The following is a 19,373-nucleotide window of genomic DNA, read 5'->3' as shown; positions in this document are numbered from 1 at the left end:
GCCTCTCTTGTTGCAGAGCATGGGCTCTAGGTGCGTGGGCCTCAGCAGCTGTGGCACTCGGGCTCAGCAGTTGTGGTTCGCAGGCTCTAGAGCATAGGCTCAGCAGTTGTGGCGCACGGGCCCAGTTGCTCCGCGGCATGTGGGATCCTCCTGGACCGGGGCTCGAACCCGTGTCCCCTGCATTGGCAGGCGGATTCTTAACCACTGCGCCATCAGGGAAGCCCCTTGTTGGATTTTGAGTTGAACAAACTCGTAAAAAAGTAGAGAGCAAGAGAATCAAAGGTGTGTATACTGATTGTATGTTTGGTATAAAAGAAATGTTAATTTTAAAACCTTTTATTTTATTCTGAAATAAAACCAGCATAGAAAATGACTCACAAGAAATATATAGTATAAAGAATTATTACGAAATGAACACTCTTGTAATTTTCACCCTGGTCAAGAAATTGAATTTAGCCAGGCACCATGGAAGCCCTTCATGTGCTGTGTCCGCATCACAGCTGACTTTTGCCCTTCAAAAGGAATCACTTTCTTCTGTTGGAATCATTTGCTGTTTTGTTGTTTTAAAAAAAACATTTCATTGCCCAAGAGTTCATCTCCAAACAGTAGAGTTTAGTCTTGCCCAGTTTTAAAAAATTTATTAATTTTTTTGGGGGGTGGGTGGTCTCTTAATTTATAGGTTCTCCCTCTATCCCTTTCTTTTCTGTTGAATAACTTACACTGTTTGCCCTATACATTTTTTTTTTTCCTTTGGCCCCAGCAAGGGCCTTGCTGGATCTTAGTTCCCCGAGCAGGGATTGAACCCAGGGCCCCGGCAGTGAAAGCGCTGAGTCCTAACCACTGGACCACCAGGGAATTCCCAGTAGACTGCTATCATTGCAGAAATTTCTCTTGTACAGCACTTGTCTATAAGAATAAGGGTGTTACTCTGTTCTTCCCCTCTCCCCTTTCCTTAGAGTAGCTTTGTATGGGATTTGACACTGAGACTTCTGCTCAATTTGATGTGAAATTAGTTTTCCTTAACTTTTGGAGGTTGGCATGGCTCCCTATTCTGTTGATTTTATGTTATGTTAAAATAGGGTGGCTTTAAAAAAAAAGGTAGCTTGCTTTTTGAAATTTCCTGACTCTGTTCCCCTCTTGCACTTTTATTTGGACTTTTTCTTTTATTGGCTTTTATTCTGTCCTACTTGAGTTTTATTCTGCCCTCAACGGTTTCTCCTTAGAGTGGGGCCCTTTCCTAGAAGGGAGTCCTAGCCTGTGAGTTATGAGTTCAGAGTGGTCAGACTGCCTTATGCTTACCTGTACTAGGTGAAACAAAACCCGTTGGCCCACCATACTTTCCAGTGAAAACCCTTTGGCTGTTTTGGGGTTTTCTTGTTTTCAGGATCATCAGAATCTCTGTAGTTTCCCTCTGCTTCTGTGGCCTCTGATAACCACAGGTCATTTTTGTGTTTTGTGTCATGGGGATTTCCTTCCACCTAGTTTTGTCATAAATGTGGTCCACTGGTTTTTGTTTTCATTTTTGCTTTGTTTTTATGGGAGAACTTGGGAAGATTGAAAAACTGTGCTGCCGGTGGCCATCAATACAGGATTGTATTACTTTTTTTAAAAGTGTGATAATGGTAGTATGTTTTTAAAAAAAATCTCTGTGTTGTGGGAGTTACCAGGTGGCCTAGTGGTTAGGATTCTGGGCTTTCACTGCCGTGGCCTGGATTCAAACCCTGGTCGTGCGGCTGGCCAGAAAAAGAAAAAAAAAAAAAACCTCTGTGTTTTATTGAGACATAGTGAAACATTATAAATGAAATGCTGTTTGGAGCTTGTGTCGAAATGATCCAATGGAGTGTGGTAGGAAGGTGGAAGAAATGAGATTGGCCATGAATTGATAATTACTGAAGCTGGGTCATGGGTACATAGGGGTTTACTGTACTATTCTTCTTACAAACACACGTTTGTAAGTTTTGTAATCATTTACAAAAAAGAAAAATGTAATGGAAAGTTTTAATATTAATTTTTCATAGCAAGCTTTCCATTTCTCCCCATCTGTTCTTAATTATTTGTATTCCAGGAGTAGAAAAGGACATTCAGTAGGAATATATTACATAAATGACATCAGTGCGTACCCAGACCTTGTCATTATGTCCTTTCCTTTCCCCATCTCTATACACTCATGCTTCTCAGTGTGCCTCTCATTTCAGTTGCAGGTGGACTTATCTCATTGTGCCTGGGCGTTAGTGCATTTCACTCTAAACATACCCCACGTCTCATTTAGCCTTTCCTTTGAATATCTTAGTGTGCTCCTTGGATAATTTTACCTTTCCATCTGTACTCTTTTTTTTAGGCCCCGTTGGTTTTTTAGATTCAGTGTCATTCTTCCTGTTTCAGGGAGGGGCTTCACATTAATCTGCGTATGATACTTAATTAGGACTGCATTGTTATACTTTGACACTTACAATTGACATTTGTAAGCTTAGTTTTCTACAAGGTACAAACTGTGTTCCCTGGATATCTTTTTTTTCTTTTTTTTTTTTAACATTTAAAAAAAATTAATTATTTATTTTTGGCTGCATTGGGTCTTCGTTGCTGCGTGCGCCCAGGCTTTTCTCTAGTTGCAGCAAGCGGGGGCTACCCTTCGTTGCGGTGCGCGGGCTTCTCATTGCGGTGGCTCTCATTGCGGTGGCTTTGGGCTCTAGGTGCACGGGCTCAGTAGTTGTGGTGCACGGGCTTAGTTGCTCTGCGGCATGTGGGATAGTCCCGGACCAGGGCTCAAACCTGTGTCCCCTGCATTGGCAGGCGGATGCTTAACCACTGCACCACCAGGGAAGTCCCCCCCTGGATATCATTTGATACCTTCTAAGATAGAATTTTAAAGTTCTGTTTTGGGGATAATAATAACACCTACCTCATGGAATGATATTGGGAGGAACTAGATGAAATAATACAAAGAAAGCAGTGAAACATAAAGCTCTTTCTGTCACATAATGGGTGTTTGGTAGATGTTAATTTTTGCTTTTACTGATGTTGTTTTATTATCATTTTATTACCTATTTAGAATATTCATGTTTTCATCTTGTTTTTGGTTAGAAATTATTTTAAAAAATGTCTTGTGTCTTAAATGACAGATAGCAGCTGATGAACCTCCACCAGAAGGATGTAATTCATTTTTTTCAGTGCATGGAAAGAGGACTTGTGATTTTGATACCCTTGAGACTCTTCTACTAACAGCTTCTGAAAGGTAGATTGTGTGTTTCTTTATTTAAATGTCATGCATTCGTTGCGCTTTCTTCTATATCAAGTCCACCATTTGATTTTTCCTATAGGTTTTTTAGTCCGTAGGTATAGTGGTTTAGAATGTGAATTCTGGAACCAGACCAACTAGATTTAAATCCCAGCTCCATCACTTAAAATAGTTTTGTGAATTTAGGCAAATTACATAACCTTTCTTTCCTCATCTTGTTTCGAAATAGAGATAATAAGAGTACTTACTATTATTGTTACTTAGTAATGACTGTATCAGAGAGATTACATAGGCTTTGTCATCAGTTTAGTAAAGAATATTCTGTGTATTAAAGCCAGTGCCTGGAGTAATGATATTAATGATAATGATCTCTCAGGAGAGTATTAGTTTCAGACAAAGGAGACTATTTAAGATAATTGCAAGCTTAATTTGAATATTAAATTGGTAATCAGTGGGCTGACTTTTTTGCTTAAAGGTAGGTTTCCTGTGGTGGACAAATAACAATAGGTACCTCTTGCTGTCTGCCTAGGGCAGTAACCCCTCTGTACATCCTCTAATGCTGTTATAAATTGTATAACAGTGATCTCTCTCTGTGATACTGCCCTGCTCTAATGCTGTTATAAATTATACAGATCGCTGTATAACAGCGATCTCTCTCTGTGATACTGCCCTGCTCTACCAGAAGTGCCAGGGGGTGTTTTAGGTGGGGAGATTCTTCTTTAGTGAGATTATCTGCTCAGCACCTGTCCTCTGCCCACCAAATGGTATGAGTGCTTTTTCCTCAGGGTAATAACCAGAAACTCAGTGAGCATTCAGTTCTCTCGGGGTGAGGTATGGACATTCAAAATTGGCCGCATGGTAAAGTGCTGTTCCCTTGGGGAAAACAAAATTGACTGACTTGAAAAATTCTCTCTTTAATTTGTTACAGTAATGCAGACCTTTATAAAGAAAAGAGTAATAATGTCTCCTCTTCTGAGAGGTGGTAACTATTTTTAATGGATTGGCATATATCCTTTTATACTTTTTTCTGTGGTTATAAATTTATACAGGTAGGTAGGTTTATTTTTGTAAGGGGCATTTTCCACTTAGTACGTGTAGGTGTACCTCCTTAAGGATTGGTAGGTCATAAAGACTGTGCATTAAGATCTGTTAATATCTTGATGTCATTCTTAGAGAAGTTTTCTTGAGGGGGGAGTTTTAAAATTTATGAGGAAAACCTAAGTTTTAGATGCAGTAGTAGGATGATCATAATAGTAAAAATGATAGAGGAGGGAGATGTTGTAATTGGGAAGTTATACGCTTAAATTTATCCTCTGCTTTTTTGTATTATTTGCACTTAGGTTTTCAGATAAAAAGATAATTACATTCTATTTATATGGTAGAATAATTTACTAAAGTTTTAGTACTATGAGGGCTGGATGTGTATCCTTTTTCTGGCTTTTTTACCCCCTGCTCTAGAAATTGGTAACAATTATTAGTCAAAGTCTACATTTTAAGGTTAGTATTTATATAATGTACATTTGTTAATTTTAATTATGAACAAATAAGACTCATACCTGTTTTGTTTTCAGTATTCTTACTAACTGAAAACTATTTACGATTGTGATACTCTTTATATTAAGATGCTTATAATGTTTGCTTAAATTATCATTGCTGTAGCTTCATTTTGTACTCTTTTTAATGTTTAAAAGCTTTTTTAAGTTAACAATTTTAAGCTTTTAATATTTATTTTCAGACCAAAACCTTTATTGTTCAAAGGAGATCACAGATATCCCTCATCTAATCCTGAAAGCTCAGTGGTTATTTTCTACTCTGAGATTGGCTCTGAGGAGTTTTATAAGTTTCACCGACAACTTGTATCAAAAAGCAATGCAGGCAAAATCAATTACGTATTCAGACATTATATATCTGTAAGTATTGACTTATTTTGTAACTGTTTTAAATATTAGTTTGCCCACCACAACCTTAGCACTTAAGCTAATAATTTCCCCCTTTATAAAATGATTTGAACTACTTTTTTGGGAAGTGTAGTACTTTCATCAGATCTGTTATTTGCACATAGGAGGTACTTTGCTTGCCTTTCTGAAGAAATGTAAAACAATATGCCTAAAAAATGGCTGTATAAAATTGACATTCTATTTCAGCATTGATTTTTTTTTTTTTTTTTTTTTTTTTTTTGGCCATGCCATGCGGCTCCTGGGATCCTAGTTCCCCGACCAGGGATTGAACCCGGGGCCCTGGGCAGTGAAAGCACAGAGTCCTAACTACTGGACCGCCAGGGAATTCCCTACATTCTATTTCAAAACGAACCATGTAAATTATATTTAATTTGGTCCAGATTTAATATGGTCATCATACTATGGAACTGATTCTTGAATTCACTTCCTTTCCAAACCGTTTTTTTTTTCCTTTCTGGCATCTTTTTATTTGATAGAAAAAGGAGGATTTCTAAAGAGGTAAAATCAGGCAGAATTGATTTAAAATTAAGCTTTCGAAACCTTGTGTGGCATTTAGCATTTAAAATATTTATATGTAAAGATCGTTGGCCTTTAAAGTTTCTGTGTCGTATTAAGCTCAGTAAATATTGGATGTTAAGTCCATGGGAAAGTAAAATAAAAATTTTAAATGAAAATTTATGTGAGCAGAAACAGATTTATCAATATCCAGTTTTGGACCCGCCCCCCACCCGCCACCGCCTTGCTCTGTTGCTGGTTATTTTTTTTTTTTTTTCAATATTTATTTATTTATTTGGCTGTGTCAGGTCTTAGTTGCGGCACGCAGGATCTTTTGTTGCAGCACGCGGGCTCTTCGTTGGGGCATGTGGGCTTTTCTCTAGTTGTGGCGTATGGGCTCTAGAGTGCGCCGGCTTGGTTGCCCCGCGGCATGTGGGATCTTAGTTGCCCCGCGGCATGTGGGATCTTAGTTGCCCGACCACGGATCAAACCTGCGTCCCCTGCATTGGAAGGTGGATTCTTAACCACTGGACCACCAGGGAAGTCCCTATTGCTGGTATTTAAAGGGCCATCCTCATTCAGGATGATGGTAAGCCTGTGATATTAGGTCAGCCCAAACCCTGCCTGAAGACATTTAAAGTCAGTAAAAAAATGTACACACACACATACACATTTACACACACGGTCTCAACAAAGCACTTCTAGGTTTGAAACCTCACCAGTTTTCAACCCTGTGTAGGTTCCGGAACTGCTTTTTTGTTTTCTCCATTTCTTCACATGGTTTGGTGACCTTTGCCCTTTCCACTATCCCTTCATCTGTTTTTTTTTTTTTTTTTTAATTTTTGTTTTTAATTTACTTTTGGCTGCCTTGGGTCTTTGTTGCTGCACGCGGGCTTTCTCTAGTTGTGACGAGTGGGGGCTACTCTTTGTTGTGGTGAGTGGGCTTCTCATTGTGATGGCTTGTCTTGTTGCGGAGCGCCGGCTCTAGGGCACGTGGGCTTCAGTAGTTGTGGCTCGCAGGCTCTAGAGCGCAGGCTCAGTAGTTGTGGCGCACGGGCTTAGCTGCTCTGCGGCGTGTGGGATCTTCCCGGACCAGGGATCGAACCTGTGTCCCCTGCATTGGCAGGCGGATTCTTAACCACTGCACCACCAGGGAAGCCCCCTTCATCTGGTTTTGTTTCTACCTTGGAATTCCCGTTCTCACACTTGTGGCAGGATCCACAATCTAAGGATTCCCATGGAAGTTCAAGCATGTTTTGAGTGTGTAATCCTAGATGATGGCTATGTGACATTAACATGGTCGGGCTCTGTATGCTGTGATGCATAAAGAGCTAGGTGGGAATGCGTGGAAAGCTGAGTGGTGATGGTGGAATACTTGCTCTGCTTGCAGAATCCCAGGAAGGAGCCTGTTTACCTCTCTGGCTATGGTGTGGAGTTGGCCATTAAGAGCACTGAGTACAAGGCCAAGGATGATACTCAGGTGAAAGGTGAATTTGTAAATTAAGACCAATGTGTTTTGTTTTCTTGAAATATGAGTTAAAGGGGAATTTGTTTCTTTAATGAAAAAGAATAGATTTAGGAGTATTATGAACCTATGTTTGAATCTTGGTTCTGTTATATCTAAGTTGGGTAACAAATTCTTTAGGTCCTAATTTTTTCCTCTGTAGAGTTCAGATAATGATATATGCCTCTTAAAGTATTTTTGAGGAGAAAATAAGATGTATAGGTAAAGAATTTAACAAAGTTTTTTTCACAAAAGAGTTCAGTAAGTAGTAGCTATTGTTATTGATGATAGGTAGTTCAGAAATAGTAATTAATTTGTGACCCAATGTGAAATCTTAAGCTATCATATAATTAACAGACAGTTTCATGTTTTTATATTATTTTCTGCACTTTACTGTGGAGACTTCCTGTTGTAATATTCTAGGGTTTTGAATTCATTATTTCAACAAGTTTTATGCGTACTCTTTTTATGTCTTTTGAGCTTGTTTTAAAAGTAAAAATGATTGGTTTTGGTACATGGAAGATAGCCTAGTACTTCATCATCCTGTCCTCGATAATTATATTTAGGATTAAGTTGCCTAGTTGCAAATTCCTCAGAATTTTGATATTGAAAAATCCGTTATTCATAATTTTAAAGGTACTAATTTTGAAATAGTTAACATGTAAAAATTTCCAAAGTTTAAGGAAAAACATTCTTTCTTTATCCAGGAACACAGGATATATAAAAAACACATTTATTCTGTTTGTTTGTTAACCACTCTGTTAGTTGAGGTATTCAACAGTTTAAATGCTATTATAGTTTCAGGTGTTTCACATTTTTTTCAAATTTTATGAAGTCAATATTTTTATTTCTAATCTGAGTGATTAGACATGTATTTGCTGTGCTTTTGTAGGAACTGAAGTTAACACCACAGTGATTGGTGAAAATGATCCTATTGATGAAGTTCAAGGATTTCTCTTTGGAAGATTAAGGTATGTATATTCTTCTGGGAAAGGGGTCTTATTCTCTTTAAACCTCCAGGCTTCTTCATATTGTAAGCATCATCTTTCTCTTTACTGCCTGAGTTACAGATCTCCCAACAATACTTTATGTATGTAATCTGATATGAGGAGATTACCAGTTAGTTTGTAGTACAGTTTATGATTTCTGATAATTCTGAAGTACATTATTCTTACATGATACTATGGCTGCCTGCTTATGGCTTAAATTGATTTCCTTTTCTGGACCTTGCAGTTGATAGCATAAAGTTACATGCCATTTTTTTGATTCACATAGTAGGAGAAATCTAATTGTTTTATGCAATCTTTTCCTGAGGAAAATCAAATGTATTTTACGTTAGAGAGGTCATAGCTATTATTATTTTTTTTTTTGCTTGTTTGTTTCTTATCTCTTTTTAAAAAAATTTTATTTTATTGAACTATAGTTGATTTACAATGTTGTATTTATAGCTATTTACTTATGCTAAACATAGTTTGAAAAATTGCAAAAGAGTTGTAGTAGGAGGTGTGGTAGATTTTATATATGTTCAGTTGAAATACATTTTATTACAATTTGCTTTATATGAAAGAGGATAGGAAGTGGCTTTTTGAAGAATATTCCATAACTATTTTATGAAAGCATAATAGAATTTTATAGCTGAAAAATGTTCTTAGCTGTTATTTTAAATGTTGCAGTTATTTCTGATATGATTTGATCATTGTTCAGAGCCCTGAATTCTGCTTTATCTGGAAATCTTAATTAGGACATCTATGGTGTGCTTTTTTTTTTTTTTTTTAATAGAAATAGTATGTGTAGGTGCAGTTTCATATATTTTAGCTTTAACATTTGACCCAGTGAAATGATAGCTAGACTAACAGTTTAGTAGAGATGACTTTGTTGATGTTGAGTGACTGTGCATATGTTGAGTTCATCCTGTGCAAATGCACATTTCTTTGTGTTGAACATCAGTTATGGCCTTATTAATATGCAGTCAGGTTCCATTTTTACTGCATCCAGGTTTCCAGAATCCCTTTTCATATTCATGTTTTATATGTTTGTTTTTTGGATAGCATTATGATTTCATGTGTTTATAGCAAAGGTAGTATGTAGAATATTGAAGATAATTTCCTTTTTGGACATTCAGAATAGTTATTTAGCTATCTAAAGTAAGTGACCCATTTTAAGGTATTTTTATCATGAAGAAAAGTAAGGTAACTGGAATGGGTTGGTGGGATGGTGAAGGATCTGAGTAAATATTTTACTTTCGGCAGGTTGCATTTAAGAAATTTTGAGTTTTTAGTGTTAAAAACAGGATTACTCTGTTCCATCTGTCTGTCTGATCTAAGTGATCTATCTCTGCCTCTGAAAACTTCTGTTTTACTAACTTTAAATAGAATGCACTGTATTTCAAGATAAAACTAAACAAAATGCAATAGTCTTGGTTAGCTTGAATTATATTCATGTGACTAAAGGACTTATGAGCATGTAGCTGAAAGAAACTCATTTTGGGATTGGAAGCAGGGTATTTCCAATTTTATTTTGAGAAATTAGAAAGATTCAGGAAAGGATGGAGAATAATATAACATACCCCTGTACTCACCACCCAGAATTGACTGTTTCTATCGTACTTGCTTTTCTGTACCAAAGAATTGTTTATCGAGGTTTTTTTTCCTGCAACATAACACCTTCTTTTACTTGAAGAAAGAAAGAACCAAGGTGAGTAAAACACAGCAGATAGAGTTGAGGTCCCCTCTGTTCCCTACTCTCAGTCCCACTCCCCTCCCTCCCCCAATGTAGAGAGTCGCTGTTGTAGTGATTCATTTTTTAATCTGTAAATTTATGGTTTTTAAATTAACTCATACTTTTCTATATTAACTTGTTTTTTAAGAAAAATTTAATATTTTTCCTATATTGTAAGAATTTTCCTGTTACTAAGTGGGGAGAGCTGTGAAGATAAATTTGGGGTCAACTTCTAAATGTGCTTTGGGAAAGAAAAGACACCTGAAAAGGATTGATTTTATGTTTCTTTCAGAGACCTGCACCCTGACCTGAAGGGACAGTTGAAAGAACTCAGAAAGCATCTCGTTGAGAGCACCAATGAAATGGCACCTTTAAAAGTTTGGCAATTGCAAGGTAATAAAAACGTAGAGGAATCATTCTAAATTTTATGGTATTTAAAAAAACAGAATTTGAATTTAATTGTATTTATTCACAGATTTTAAGGATCATGTGATTAATCCTGATTTATTAGAAAGGAAAGGAAGAAAGTCCTTTGTAGACAAATAACACTCTGCAGAGTGATATATATTTATAGATGAGTACCAGATCTTTCTTTGTGTGACCAGGTGCATAAGCTTGTAATACTAGAAACAAGTTTGTCTTAATCTTTGTGTTTCTATATGTATACATTTATTACACAGTTGGATGTTAAAGGCATGTCAGTATGGCAGGATATATGTGTGCTTTTCTGATCCAAAGAACTATATATCAAGGTTTTCTTTCCCAGCATAATTTACTAAAGTCTTTTACTGTACTTTGTGTTAATGTTGTAAATCCAGAAGAAGGAAAAGAATTTGGGGTGGATTAATCCTGTGCTAAATGTGTTGGTATATGCCTTAGTGTTTATGCAGGCAGATCAAGGAACGGCTACAGTAAACACTCTAGGGGCCTATGAAGTGAGTAAAACCTTCAATTCAACCATGGGCATGCTTTGAAATGGCATTCTAGGGCATTCTTAATTACCAAGAAAATAGTGGGAAATAAATGTGCTTTTTTCCTATTTCTTTCTCATTGCTATAGATGAATACACTTTAACTTACGTTTGATGTTGTTGCAGATCTAAGTTTTCAGACTGCTGCCCGAATCTTGGCTGCTCCTATTGAGTTAGCTCTGGTGATTATGAAGGATCTTAGTCAAAATTTTCCTACCAAAGCCAGGTAACGTAGAGTAATAAGGCTTTGAGACATTCTTCTTTTTAACATATGCCTAATTATCTTCATGTTTATGCATAAAATGAAGCCATTAAAATATGAAAATTCTTAGGAAATTAAAGTTCTCTTACTACCAGCACTGTACTAGTAATGGCCCATCTTCCCGAGAAGGCGACAAGCCCCTGTGTTGTGTGGTTGAAGAGAGCAGTCTAGGTTGTGTTCCTGGCACTGCCTCTTGCTAGTTGTGTGAACTTTGTAAATAATCACGTTCCTCAGCAGTAAAACAGAAATAACAACACCTACCTTTCAGGATTAGATGAGTTAACAAAATTTAATGTATGCAGATGTAACTAACTTAGGGTCTGGCATGGACTCTGGTGTTTTTCTTCCTGAAGAGTTTCTTATATATCATCTTACTCATTCTTGATGAAGGAAATGAATCATAGAGGCTGACTTGTTCATAGTGACAGATTAAGATTTTGAATGCAGCTTTTCTGCTATTGCTTTCAATTGTATAATGGTCCTCCACATCTCATAAATACAAGGCAAACCTGTTTTAAAAGCCACATTTTCAGAAACTTAAATAATTGTCAGTCCTTTTCTTGAGTCACTGAATGAGGTGTTTTGACTTCTGATATGAGATGTTTTGTAAATAAATTTGTTTATTTGATTAGTCTTGGGAAAATACGTCTTAGACAGGACTTAAGAATCATATAGTACATTATCATTTAGTCAAGCATGCTATTGAAGATATACATGTGCTTAAATAGCTTGAACAGTCTGCTGCCTTAACTTATTGAACATTATCCTTAGCCTGTGAGCTGTAGAGATCATGTACAGGAATAGAGTTACATATATTTAACTAAGATCTTGGAAATAACTGCACTCGCATTAAAGTGCAACTATTACTGTTACTTTTCCTTGGTTTTATATCTTGTGGTAATGAACAAACACACACATCTGAGAGGAGGAATATATTTATCAATTGTAAAGGTTTAAGGTTTTTTCCATTTAGTTTTTTGTAATTTATGGAGCAATGTGTTGTTTCATATAGGGAAATTGAAGTCTTTTATATCAAATACTAAACCAAGCACTGATAATGTTTTTATTTCCTTAGAGCAATAACAAAAACAGCCGTGAGTTCAGAACTTAGAACCGAAGTGGAAGAGAATCAGAAGGTATTAACCAATGGGAAATAGTGGCTTTTCTGTTTTGTATTATATCTTTAAAGATGTGGAAATGTGAGTTAAATCAGTGACATTTAATAGTTTTACTCTTCTTTTATTGAAGACTATGATATTTTGATTCATTTCTGTAATCTTTTTTATACTTTCCGTAGTTAATCAAAGTTGAATATGAATATATAATTCAAAGCATCAAATGGTGCTACCTGTTTCTTTAGAAAAAAGCACCCCCGCCAACATGTCTCACTCCCTGTGTGTCCCCCTTCCCAGAAGCATCTGCTTTCAACTCCTAGTTGATTCTTTGGATATTTATCTCCAGATTCCAGCAAGCTTAAATTGGTACTTTCTCAGTTTCCAATCTTATGTATTGGCCTTCTGTTACAAGGATGAGGTCTGACTTTCTTTCACTGCTCTCCCCACTTCTCCCACTGTCTACCAGTACTCCATATTGGCACTTTCCCCATCTCTCTACCATCCCTGTGTTTTTGTCATGGTTTTATCAATTTTTGATCTGCTTCACTATGGGCTGGTTGTTCTTTATGTCTAGTACATACCAGTTATCCTGGGACCTTCCTTTAACCTCTTTTTTAGGATCTCCTATTTCTTGGATTCCATGTCTTCTTTGTTTTTGGTTTACTCCTTTATTTTGGTGCAGCAAATCATTCTTCATGAGAAAGGTTGCATGTGAGGTAAATTTCAGACTCTGAGAAATCAGTTTTCCATTTTGTTTTTTTGTTTGTTTGTTTGTTTTTGGCTGCGCTGAGCGGCAAGAAGGATCTTAATTCCCCAACTGGGGATCGAACCCATGCCCCCTGCAATGGAAGCGTGGAGTCTTAACCACTGGACTGCCAGGGAAGTCCCTTCCATTTCTGTTTTTATTGATAGCTTGGCTGGGTATAGAATTCTAGGTTGGAAGTCATTTAGAAGTTTGAAGTCATTGCTCCTTGGAATTTTGGTTTCCATTACGGCTTTTGAGAAGTCTGAAGCCTTTGTATGAGATCTGGCTTTTCTTTCTGGAATCATGTAGGGTCTTTTCTTTGACCCTAGTAATCTGAAATTCCATAGTGATAATGCCTTTTTAAAAAGTCTTTGTACTCTTGGGTGGTTGGTGGGCCCTTTAAATCTGGAAAATCCTTTCCTTTAGTATTGGGAAATTTTCTGGACATATTTCTTTGCATTTCTTCTCTTTGGTTTGTCTTTTCTGTTTTCCTAGAATTCCTATTTATTCTTTTTTTTTTTTTTTAATTTATTCTTAAGATGTTATATCTCCTTGACTAGTTTGGCCTGATTAAAACTCTTTTATTTCCTGTTTTCCAGTTCTTTTGTCTTTTATTTTTAAACTTTCTGGGAAGGATTTTCAGACCACTTGTTGAGATTTCTTTCTTTAGTTGTCAAATTTTTAATTTACAAGGGTTATTCTTGAATTCTTCTTTTTATGGTGTTGTCTTATCCTTCTGAAGATATCGATGGTTCATGTATGTGTTTTCTCTGCATAGTCTGTTCCCTCTTAAGTTGCCTTTCTTTTTGTCTTGATCTCTTGGGTTTAATGTTAGAGGCTTTCATTAGATGTCTGGTGATCTCTTGCTAACTGCTCATATTAGAGAGTGAGGCAATAAAAAACTGATTGAAAGCCCGAAGGATGTGTCTTTGTGACTGTAGGCTGTGGTGGTATGGCCGTTTCCCAGGGAACTCCAGTGACAGAATCTTTAAACCTTTCCTCTTGAGCTGTTTAGTCTCCCGAAAAGAATCTTCCGATCTTCTGCCGGGAGGGTGAGGTCTGGCTGCTGGAGTTGTAGAAGCCCAGTAGGGCAGAGCATTCGGTAACTTCCATGCAATCCCCTGTTTTCAGAATGGGATCCCCATCCTCTGTTGTGTTTCCTTTCACATAGTTCCCAGTCAGTCTTTCCCACAGTCACAGGGTGCTGTATTCGCAGCCTGGGAATGAGTGGACGTGGAGTTTTTATTTCCCTTGTAAGAAATTCTGATTCTCATTGATGCAAATTTCTATTATCCCCTTATCTTCCTTGCCATTTTATCCTGGCAGGGCAGAGAAGCAAAAGCCGTGGCTTCTGCATTGTTCTGTTTATCCCATGCAGTCCTAGATCTTAGAGTTTATTTCTCTCTGTCTACTGAGTGAGGGGGAGTGAAGGGAGCTCAGCGATCCCTGCCTCTCTCCCCCAGCCCTGGGAGAGCTAAGGGATCCATGTTCTGTCCCTAGTATCTGATACGTTTCTTCCCTTCTCTGCTGTGTGGTGTTGAATATATGACCAACTGTTCCAGTTTCCTTGGAGAGAAAGAGGAATTGATTGGAAAGGATATAAGCCAACAGAAGCTGTGTATGATATGGCATCAAAGCAGTGTTTGCAGTGGGTCGGGCGGGTCTGAGGGCTGCAGGGGCTGCACGGTCACGTGCGCTCCACCGCCGCAGAGAGCAGCAGTTGGAGGGCCCCGTGGAGGTGGCCTTGGAGAGCTCGGGTGTATGTAGGTGCTGGCCTCAGCTCAGCAACTCAAAGTTTCTTGGTGTGCCTTAGTTTGAAAGTTTAAGGGAGGTCTGGGGTTTTGAAACCCTTTTAGATCGGATCCCTGGACTTCATCCGGAAGGCCCAGCTGTCAGTGACTGCTAGCGCAACCTTGGCTGGCGTCACAGACAGGGAAGGGCGGCAGAAAAGTAACTGTCCGTGCTTGGCTTATTTAACCTCCCTACCCCAGTGTTGTAGGAAGCAGTTGTACTAATCATTGTCAACATTTGTACGTATAATAAAACCAGAAACATGGACATTTTTGTTAAATATTCTCTTCCTGCTCCTTAATAAGTTTTTAATATTTCAGTATTTCAAGGGAACTTTAGGATTACAGCCTGGAGATTCAGCACTGTTCATCAATGGACTTCATATAGATTTAGAGACACAAGATATATTCAGGTATGGATAATATTTTTCACCCTGAAAAGTTTTTATAATGTGTGGCTCCTTATGACATGTCCAGACTGTTGTTCCTCCTTGATGTGACAGGTTGCAAAGCCTGATGACTTATCAGGCCCAGTGCGTGCATTTAGGTAGGCCCATGTTCTGGCTGGGATGGGCAGGATGATACTTGGCCATTTTTTATCATAATGTACATCTGATGCCTTGGACATTTAAGGCCCAGGTGTCTTTTGAGGGTGCCCTTTTAGAGCCTTAGTTTTCCTGTTAACCATAGAAACAGAAGAGAGCAGGTTCTTTTGTTTCTGAGAACAGTGTGAAGTAGGTTTGTGCAAAATGCGGCCTCTGGTGTCTCAGAAGGTGATCTGTCTTACATATATTATTTGATACCTTTTTGTTTTGTTAAAATGTGGTTTAGGACTAAATTGCTCTTAAATTTTCCTTATGAATTTTGGGGGGGTTTGGTGCAGAAGACAGGTAGAATTCTGATTTTATCTTTGATATTAAAATTGACACAGTTGATACTGTAGCTTCATAATAGTGAAAACAAAAGCTGTGGTTGGTTAATGCTTTAAAATAAGCAGTTTCCACAGTAAGATACTTTTCACATTATGTTAATTGAGCTTTTATGTCCATATACTGCTTTCAGAGCTAGTAAAAAATTAGTAAAGGACACATTAAAAGATTGCCCTTTTATTTTTTATTAAAAAAAATCTCTTTAATTTTCCAGAGTATTGCAAACTTGCTTATTGTAAACAGTTTTAAATAATGCAGAGTCTTCTTATTTCTTCTTCCTTACCCAGAAAACCTCTTAAGTTGGGAGTGAATTCCTCCAGACAGTTTTCTGTGATCATATGTGTGTGTGCCTGTGGGAATTGATGCTGATATTGAAACATATATTAAACATATGTTATTTAGTATATTTTTTGGTGTTTTTTTAATAAACTATTTTCAGATAATTTTAGATTCATGTGCAGTTGTAAGAAATATCACAGGGAGATTACTTTAGTGTTTTTAAAAACATGCAATGTAAAATCCACATTTAGGATTATTTCATCCTCAAATTGTGTGTTTATACTTAGAGATAATTTCTATACACAGTGTATACATTGATAAGTATAAATAAACATCAGCCAAGAAGCAACTCCTACCTACTTGGTTCTGCATATTTGGACAAAAGGAAACAAGGGAAGAGCTCCCTCTTTTGATTTCTCAACTCGTTTGATAGGGCATTGAGTTTGAACTGATATATTTTTCTCATGGTGAGAATTTTTTTTTTAAAGCCCTTTCTCCTAAATACCTATTTGTTTTTTTTTCAGTCTGTTTGATATATTGAGGAATGAAGCTCGGGTGATGGAGGGTCTGCATAGATTGGGAATAGAAGGCCTTTCTCTGCATAATGTTTTGAAACTGAACATCCAGCCCTCTGAGGCCGACTATGCTGTAGACATCAGGAGCCCTGCTATTTCGGTAGGTATTCTGTGAGCGTGTCCAGGGAGTGGTCTGGCCAAGTATTTTATTATGGTTTTCGCATTTGTCTTTTAGGAGAGGTAAGTTATTCCTGACTTTTGTCGGCATCAAAGATTTACAACAACTGCTTATATGGGGCTATGTGTATATAATAAAGTAGGCTCTTAAATGCTCCAGAAAGTTGAGCTATTAGGTTTACTGTGGTTAAGACCGTGATTTTTCCACTTTTGTATCTCTTTAGGAATTCGGCTGAGCATCTCTTGGGAAAGTGTTTAGTTTGTATATTCTCAGTTGCACGCAAGTCTTGTGTGATTTTGTTTAAAAATATCAGTTTGTAGCTACCAACCTCCTTTACCAGGACTTTGATATTTTATATTGAAGGATTTATGTAGATTAATATCGCTCTGTGATGTCGCTGGGCCTTTGTCTCCTCGTCTGTGAAGAGACTTGGGGGAGCAGAGCTGTCTTGGGCAGTTGTGGAGAAAGTGAGGTCGGTGATGGAGACGTGCCTGGCACCCTCAGCTCTCCAGTCCCCTTTTCTTGGTGTCTGTCCTGCACCGATTTTAGGGAAATTTTTTGGAAAGGGGAATAATATAGAATGTAGATGTTCACTACTTGACTTCTCACTTGGTGGTGTAACTGTTATTTTGATGAATACTGTTATGTCATTTTTTTCCTGTTAAAAATTTTTTCATTACGAAGAGTAAAGAGACTAACATAATTAGCAACCGTAGGACCCATCGCCATACTTACTAAATGCTAACATTTAATCATTTAATGTTTTCTTGGAAGAAAAAAATGTTTCAGTTAAAGCCCTCTTTATATCTCTTCCCAGTTCCACGCCTCTCCTCCCTGCAGGTAATTCCTCTTCTGAAGTGGGCGTGTATCCCTCCTGTCCCTTACTTGATCATTTTCTTCCCTATTGTATGTTTTAAAATTTTGAAAAATGCCATATCAGTATCCTTCATCGAATTTTTTATTACTCAATAATTTTTTCAAGACTTATGTAGGTTGATACATATAGATCTAGTTTATCACATCATGTTTTATATTTTACTTATTTTTAAAAATATCTTTTATAAATTCACAGTTTAGAATTTAAGACATACAAAAGAGTGTGTAGTGAAAAAACTCTTCACCCAGCTGTCCAGTTTTTCTCCCTGGAAGCAACAGGCATTGTCAATTCGTTGTATATCCTTCCAGAAATACTCTATTTACATGAGCAAGGTAATATACACATACTTTCCCACCCTGCTCTTTTTGTACAAATATTATATACTATTTATCTGTTCCTTTTTTATGGATATTTAGTTGTTTCTAATCTTTTGCTGTTATAAGCAGTACTGTTATGGCTCTTTTTGTACCTCTCTCTTCGTGCATACATGTGAGAATATATTTGGGGTAGACACCTAGAGCTGTAGTACTTAGTGGTAGGGTAGTATTAAAGGCTTCAACTTTATTAGGTCATCTTCTCTAAAGTGACTGTTCCAGACACCAGAATTGGGTGAGAATTCCCATTGTTCTATATTTTTGCCTATTCATGGATATTGACAAACTTAAAATTTTTTTTTTGCAGTTTAATTAGTGTGAAATTTCATTGTGCTTTTAGTTTATATTTCTTAGATTACTAGTGAAGGTGTACATTTTTCCTTGTGTTAATTGCCCATTTAAATTTCCTCTGTAAATTTCTCATTTATATTCTTGACTCATTTCCATTTCTCATATGTTGCTTGCCTTTTTTTAATTGATGTATTAGATTTGTATAGATATTCTTGACACTAGTCCTTTATTGATTTCGTAGGTCGCAAATACCTTCTCCTATTCTGTGGCTTGTGTTTTAGTCACTCGTTTTTCTACTTGATCTTTATATTTTGAAAATGGTCTTTCCCATGTGATTCTTCTTGAAATAATTTAAAGTCTTATTGTTATTTCTGCAAATTTCACTAATGGTGACTAAAGTGTATGCACAATGTTGTGGGTTTTTTTTGTAGTGGATCAACAACCTGGAGGTTGATAGCAGATATAATTCATGGCCTTCTAGTCTACAAGAGTTGCTTCGCCCCACTTTTCCTGGTGTTATCCGACAGATCAGGAAAAACTTGCACAACATGGTAAGTAAAACTCCTTATTGTTGGGCTGTGATCTCTATTTCTCCCTTGCCTTCTCCCCTCCTTTCTGTCATATCTAGAATGTTCACTTCTCTCCTTTACTAGCTGCTTCTCCCCACCACCACCACTAGATACGCTCTTTTTCTAGCTCCATATTCAAACTGAAAGGGTTGGGAAGTGTACTGATTGTTTGTAGGGCTGTGAAATGTCAGTGTATAAGGAAATGCTCCTCATCCTTAACCTCACGGTTTAGACTGTGTTGAGTTTTAAGATAGTTCTTTTTTTACTCAGAAGATGAATATATTATTACCGTTTTTCTTGACTATCTTAATCCCTAAAATTTAATAGTTCAATTTATTCCCTTAAATAAGTCTTCGTCACCTCCTGCTTTTTAATCCTTATTCCACTGCTTTAGAGAGATAGAGGAAGAGGGTTTTTAGTCGACGCTCTTTTCCCCTCTCATGTCTTTCTTTTACCTCATGTAGTTCCTAAAGAGACGGGACAGGTTATGGCCAAGGTTGGCTTCCTCAGAACTTTCAAGGGAAACGATCCTCTATACTTTCCTCACTCTTGAAACGACTTTTTTCCTT

The 19,373-nt window shown here is 37.2% G+C and overlaps 1 protein-coding gene across 1 annotated transcript in view; it reads left to right on the top strand.

The window, feature by feature from the left end:
* The window catches only part of UGGT1 (UDP-glucose glycoprotein glucosyltransferase 1), a 106,550-nt gene that overhangs the window by 13,348 nt on the left and 73,829 nt on the right, over window positions 1-19,373 (top strand). The window contains exons 5-14 of the mRNA XM_061183001.1: window positions 3,120-3,232; window positions 4,971-5,145; window positions 7,079-7,175; window positions 8,085-8,163; window positions 10,203-10,303; window positions 11,007-11,106; window positions 12,218-12,278; window positions 15,114-15,205; window positions 16,525-16,675; window positions 18,667-18,786. Coding sequence (XP_061038984.1) covers window positions 3,120-3,232; window positions 4,971-5,145; window positions 7,079-7,175; window positions 8,085-8,163; window positions 10,203-10,303; window positions 11,007-11,106; window positions 12,218-12,278; window positions 15,114-15,205; window positions 16,525-16,675; window positions 18,667-18,786 — 1,089 coding nt within the window. The remainder of the gene's footprint in view (window positions 1-3,119; window positions 3,233-4,970; window positions 5,146-7,078; window positions 7,176-8,084; window positions 8,164-10,202; window positions 10,304-11,006; window positions 11,107-12,217; window positions 12,279-15,113; window positions 15,206-16,524; window positions 16,676-18,666; window positions 18,787-19,373) is intronic.

This window comes from Eubalaena glacialis, chromosome 1, assembly GCF_028564815.1.
Source record: "Eubalaena glacialis isolate mEubGla1 chromosome 1, mEubGla1.1.hap2.+ XY, whole genome shotgun sequence".
Taxonomy (NCBI): domain Eukaryota; kingdom Metazoa; phylum Chordata; class Mammalia; order Artiodactyla; family Balaenidae; genus Eubalaena; species Eubalaena glacialis.
Note: the sequence above shows the minus strand (reverse complement) of the source record. Positions and strands in the feature narration are given on the sequence as shown.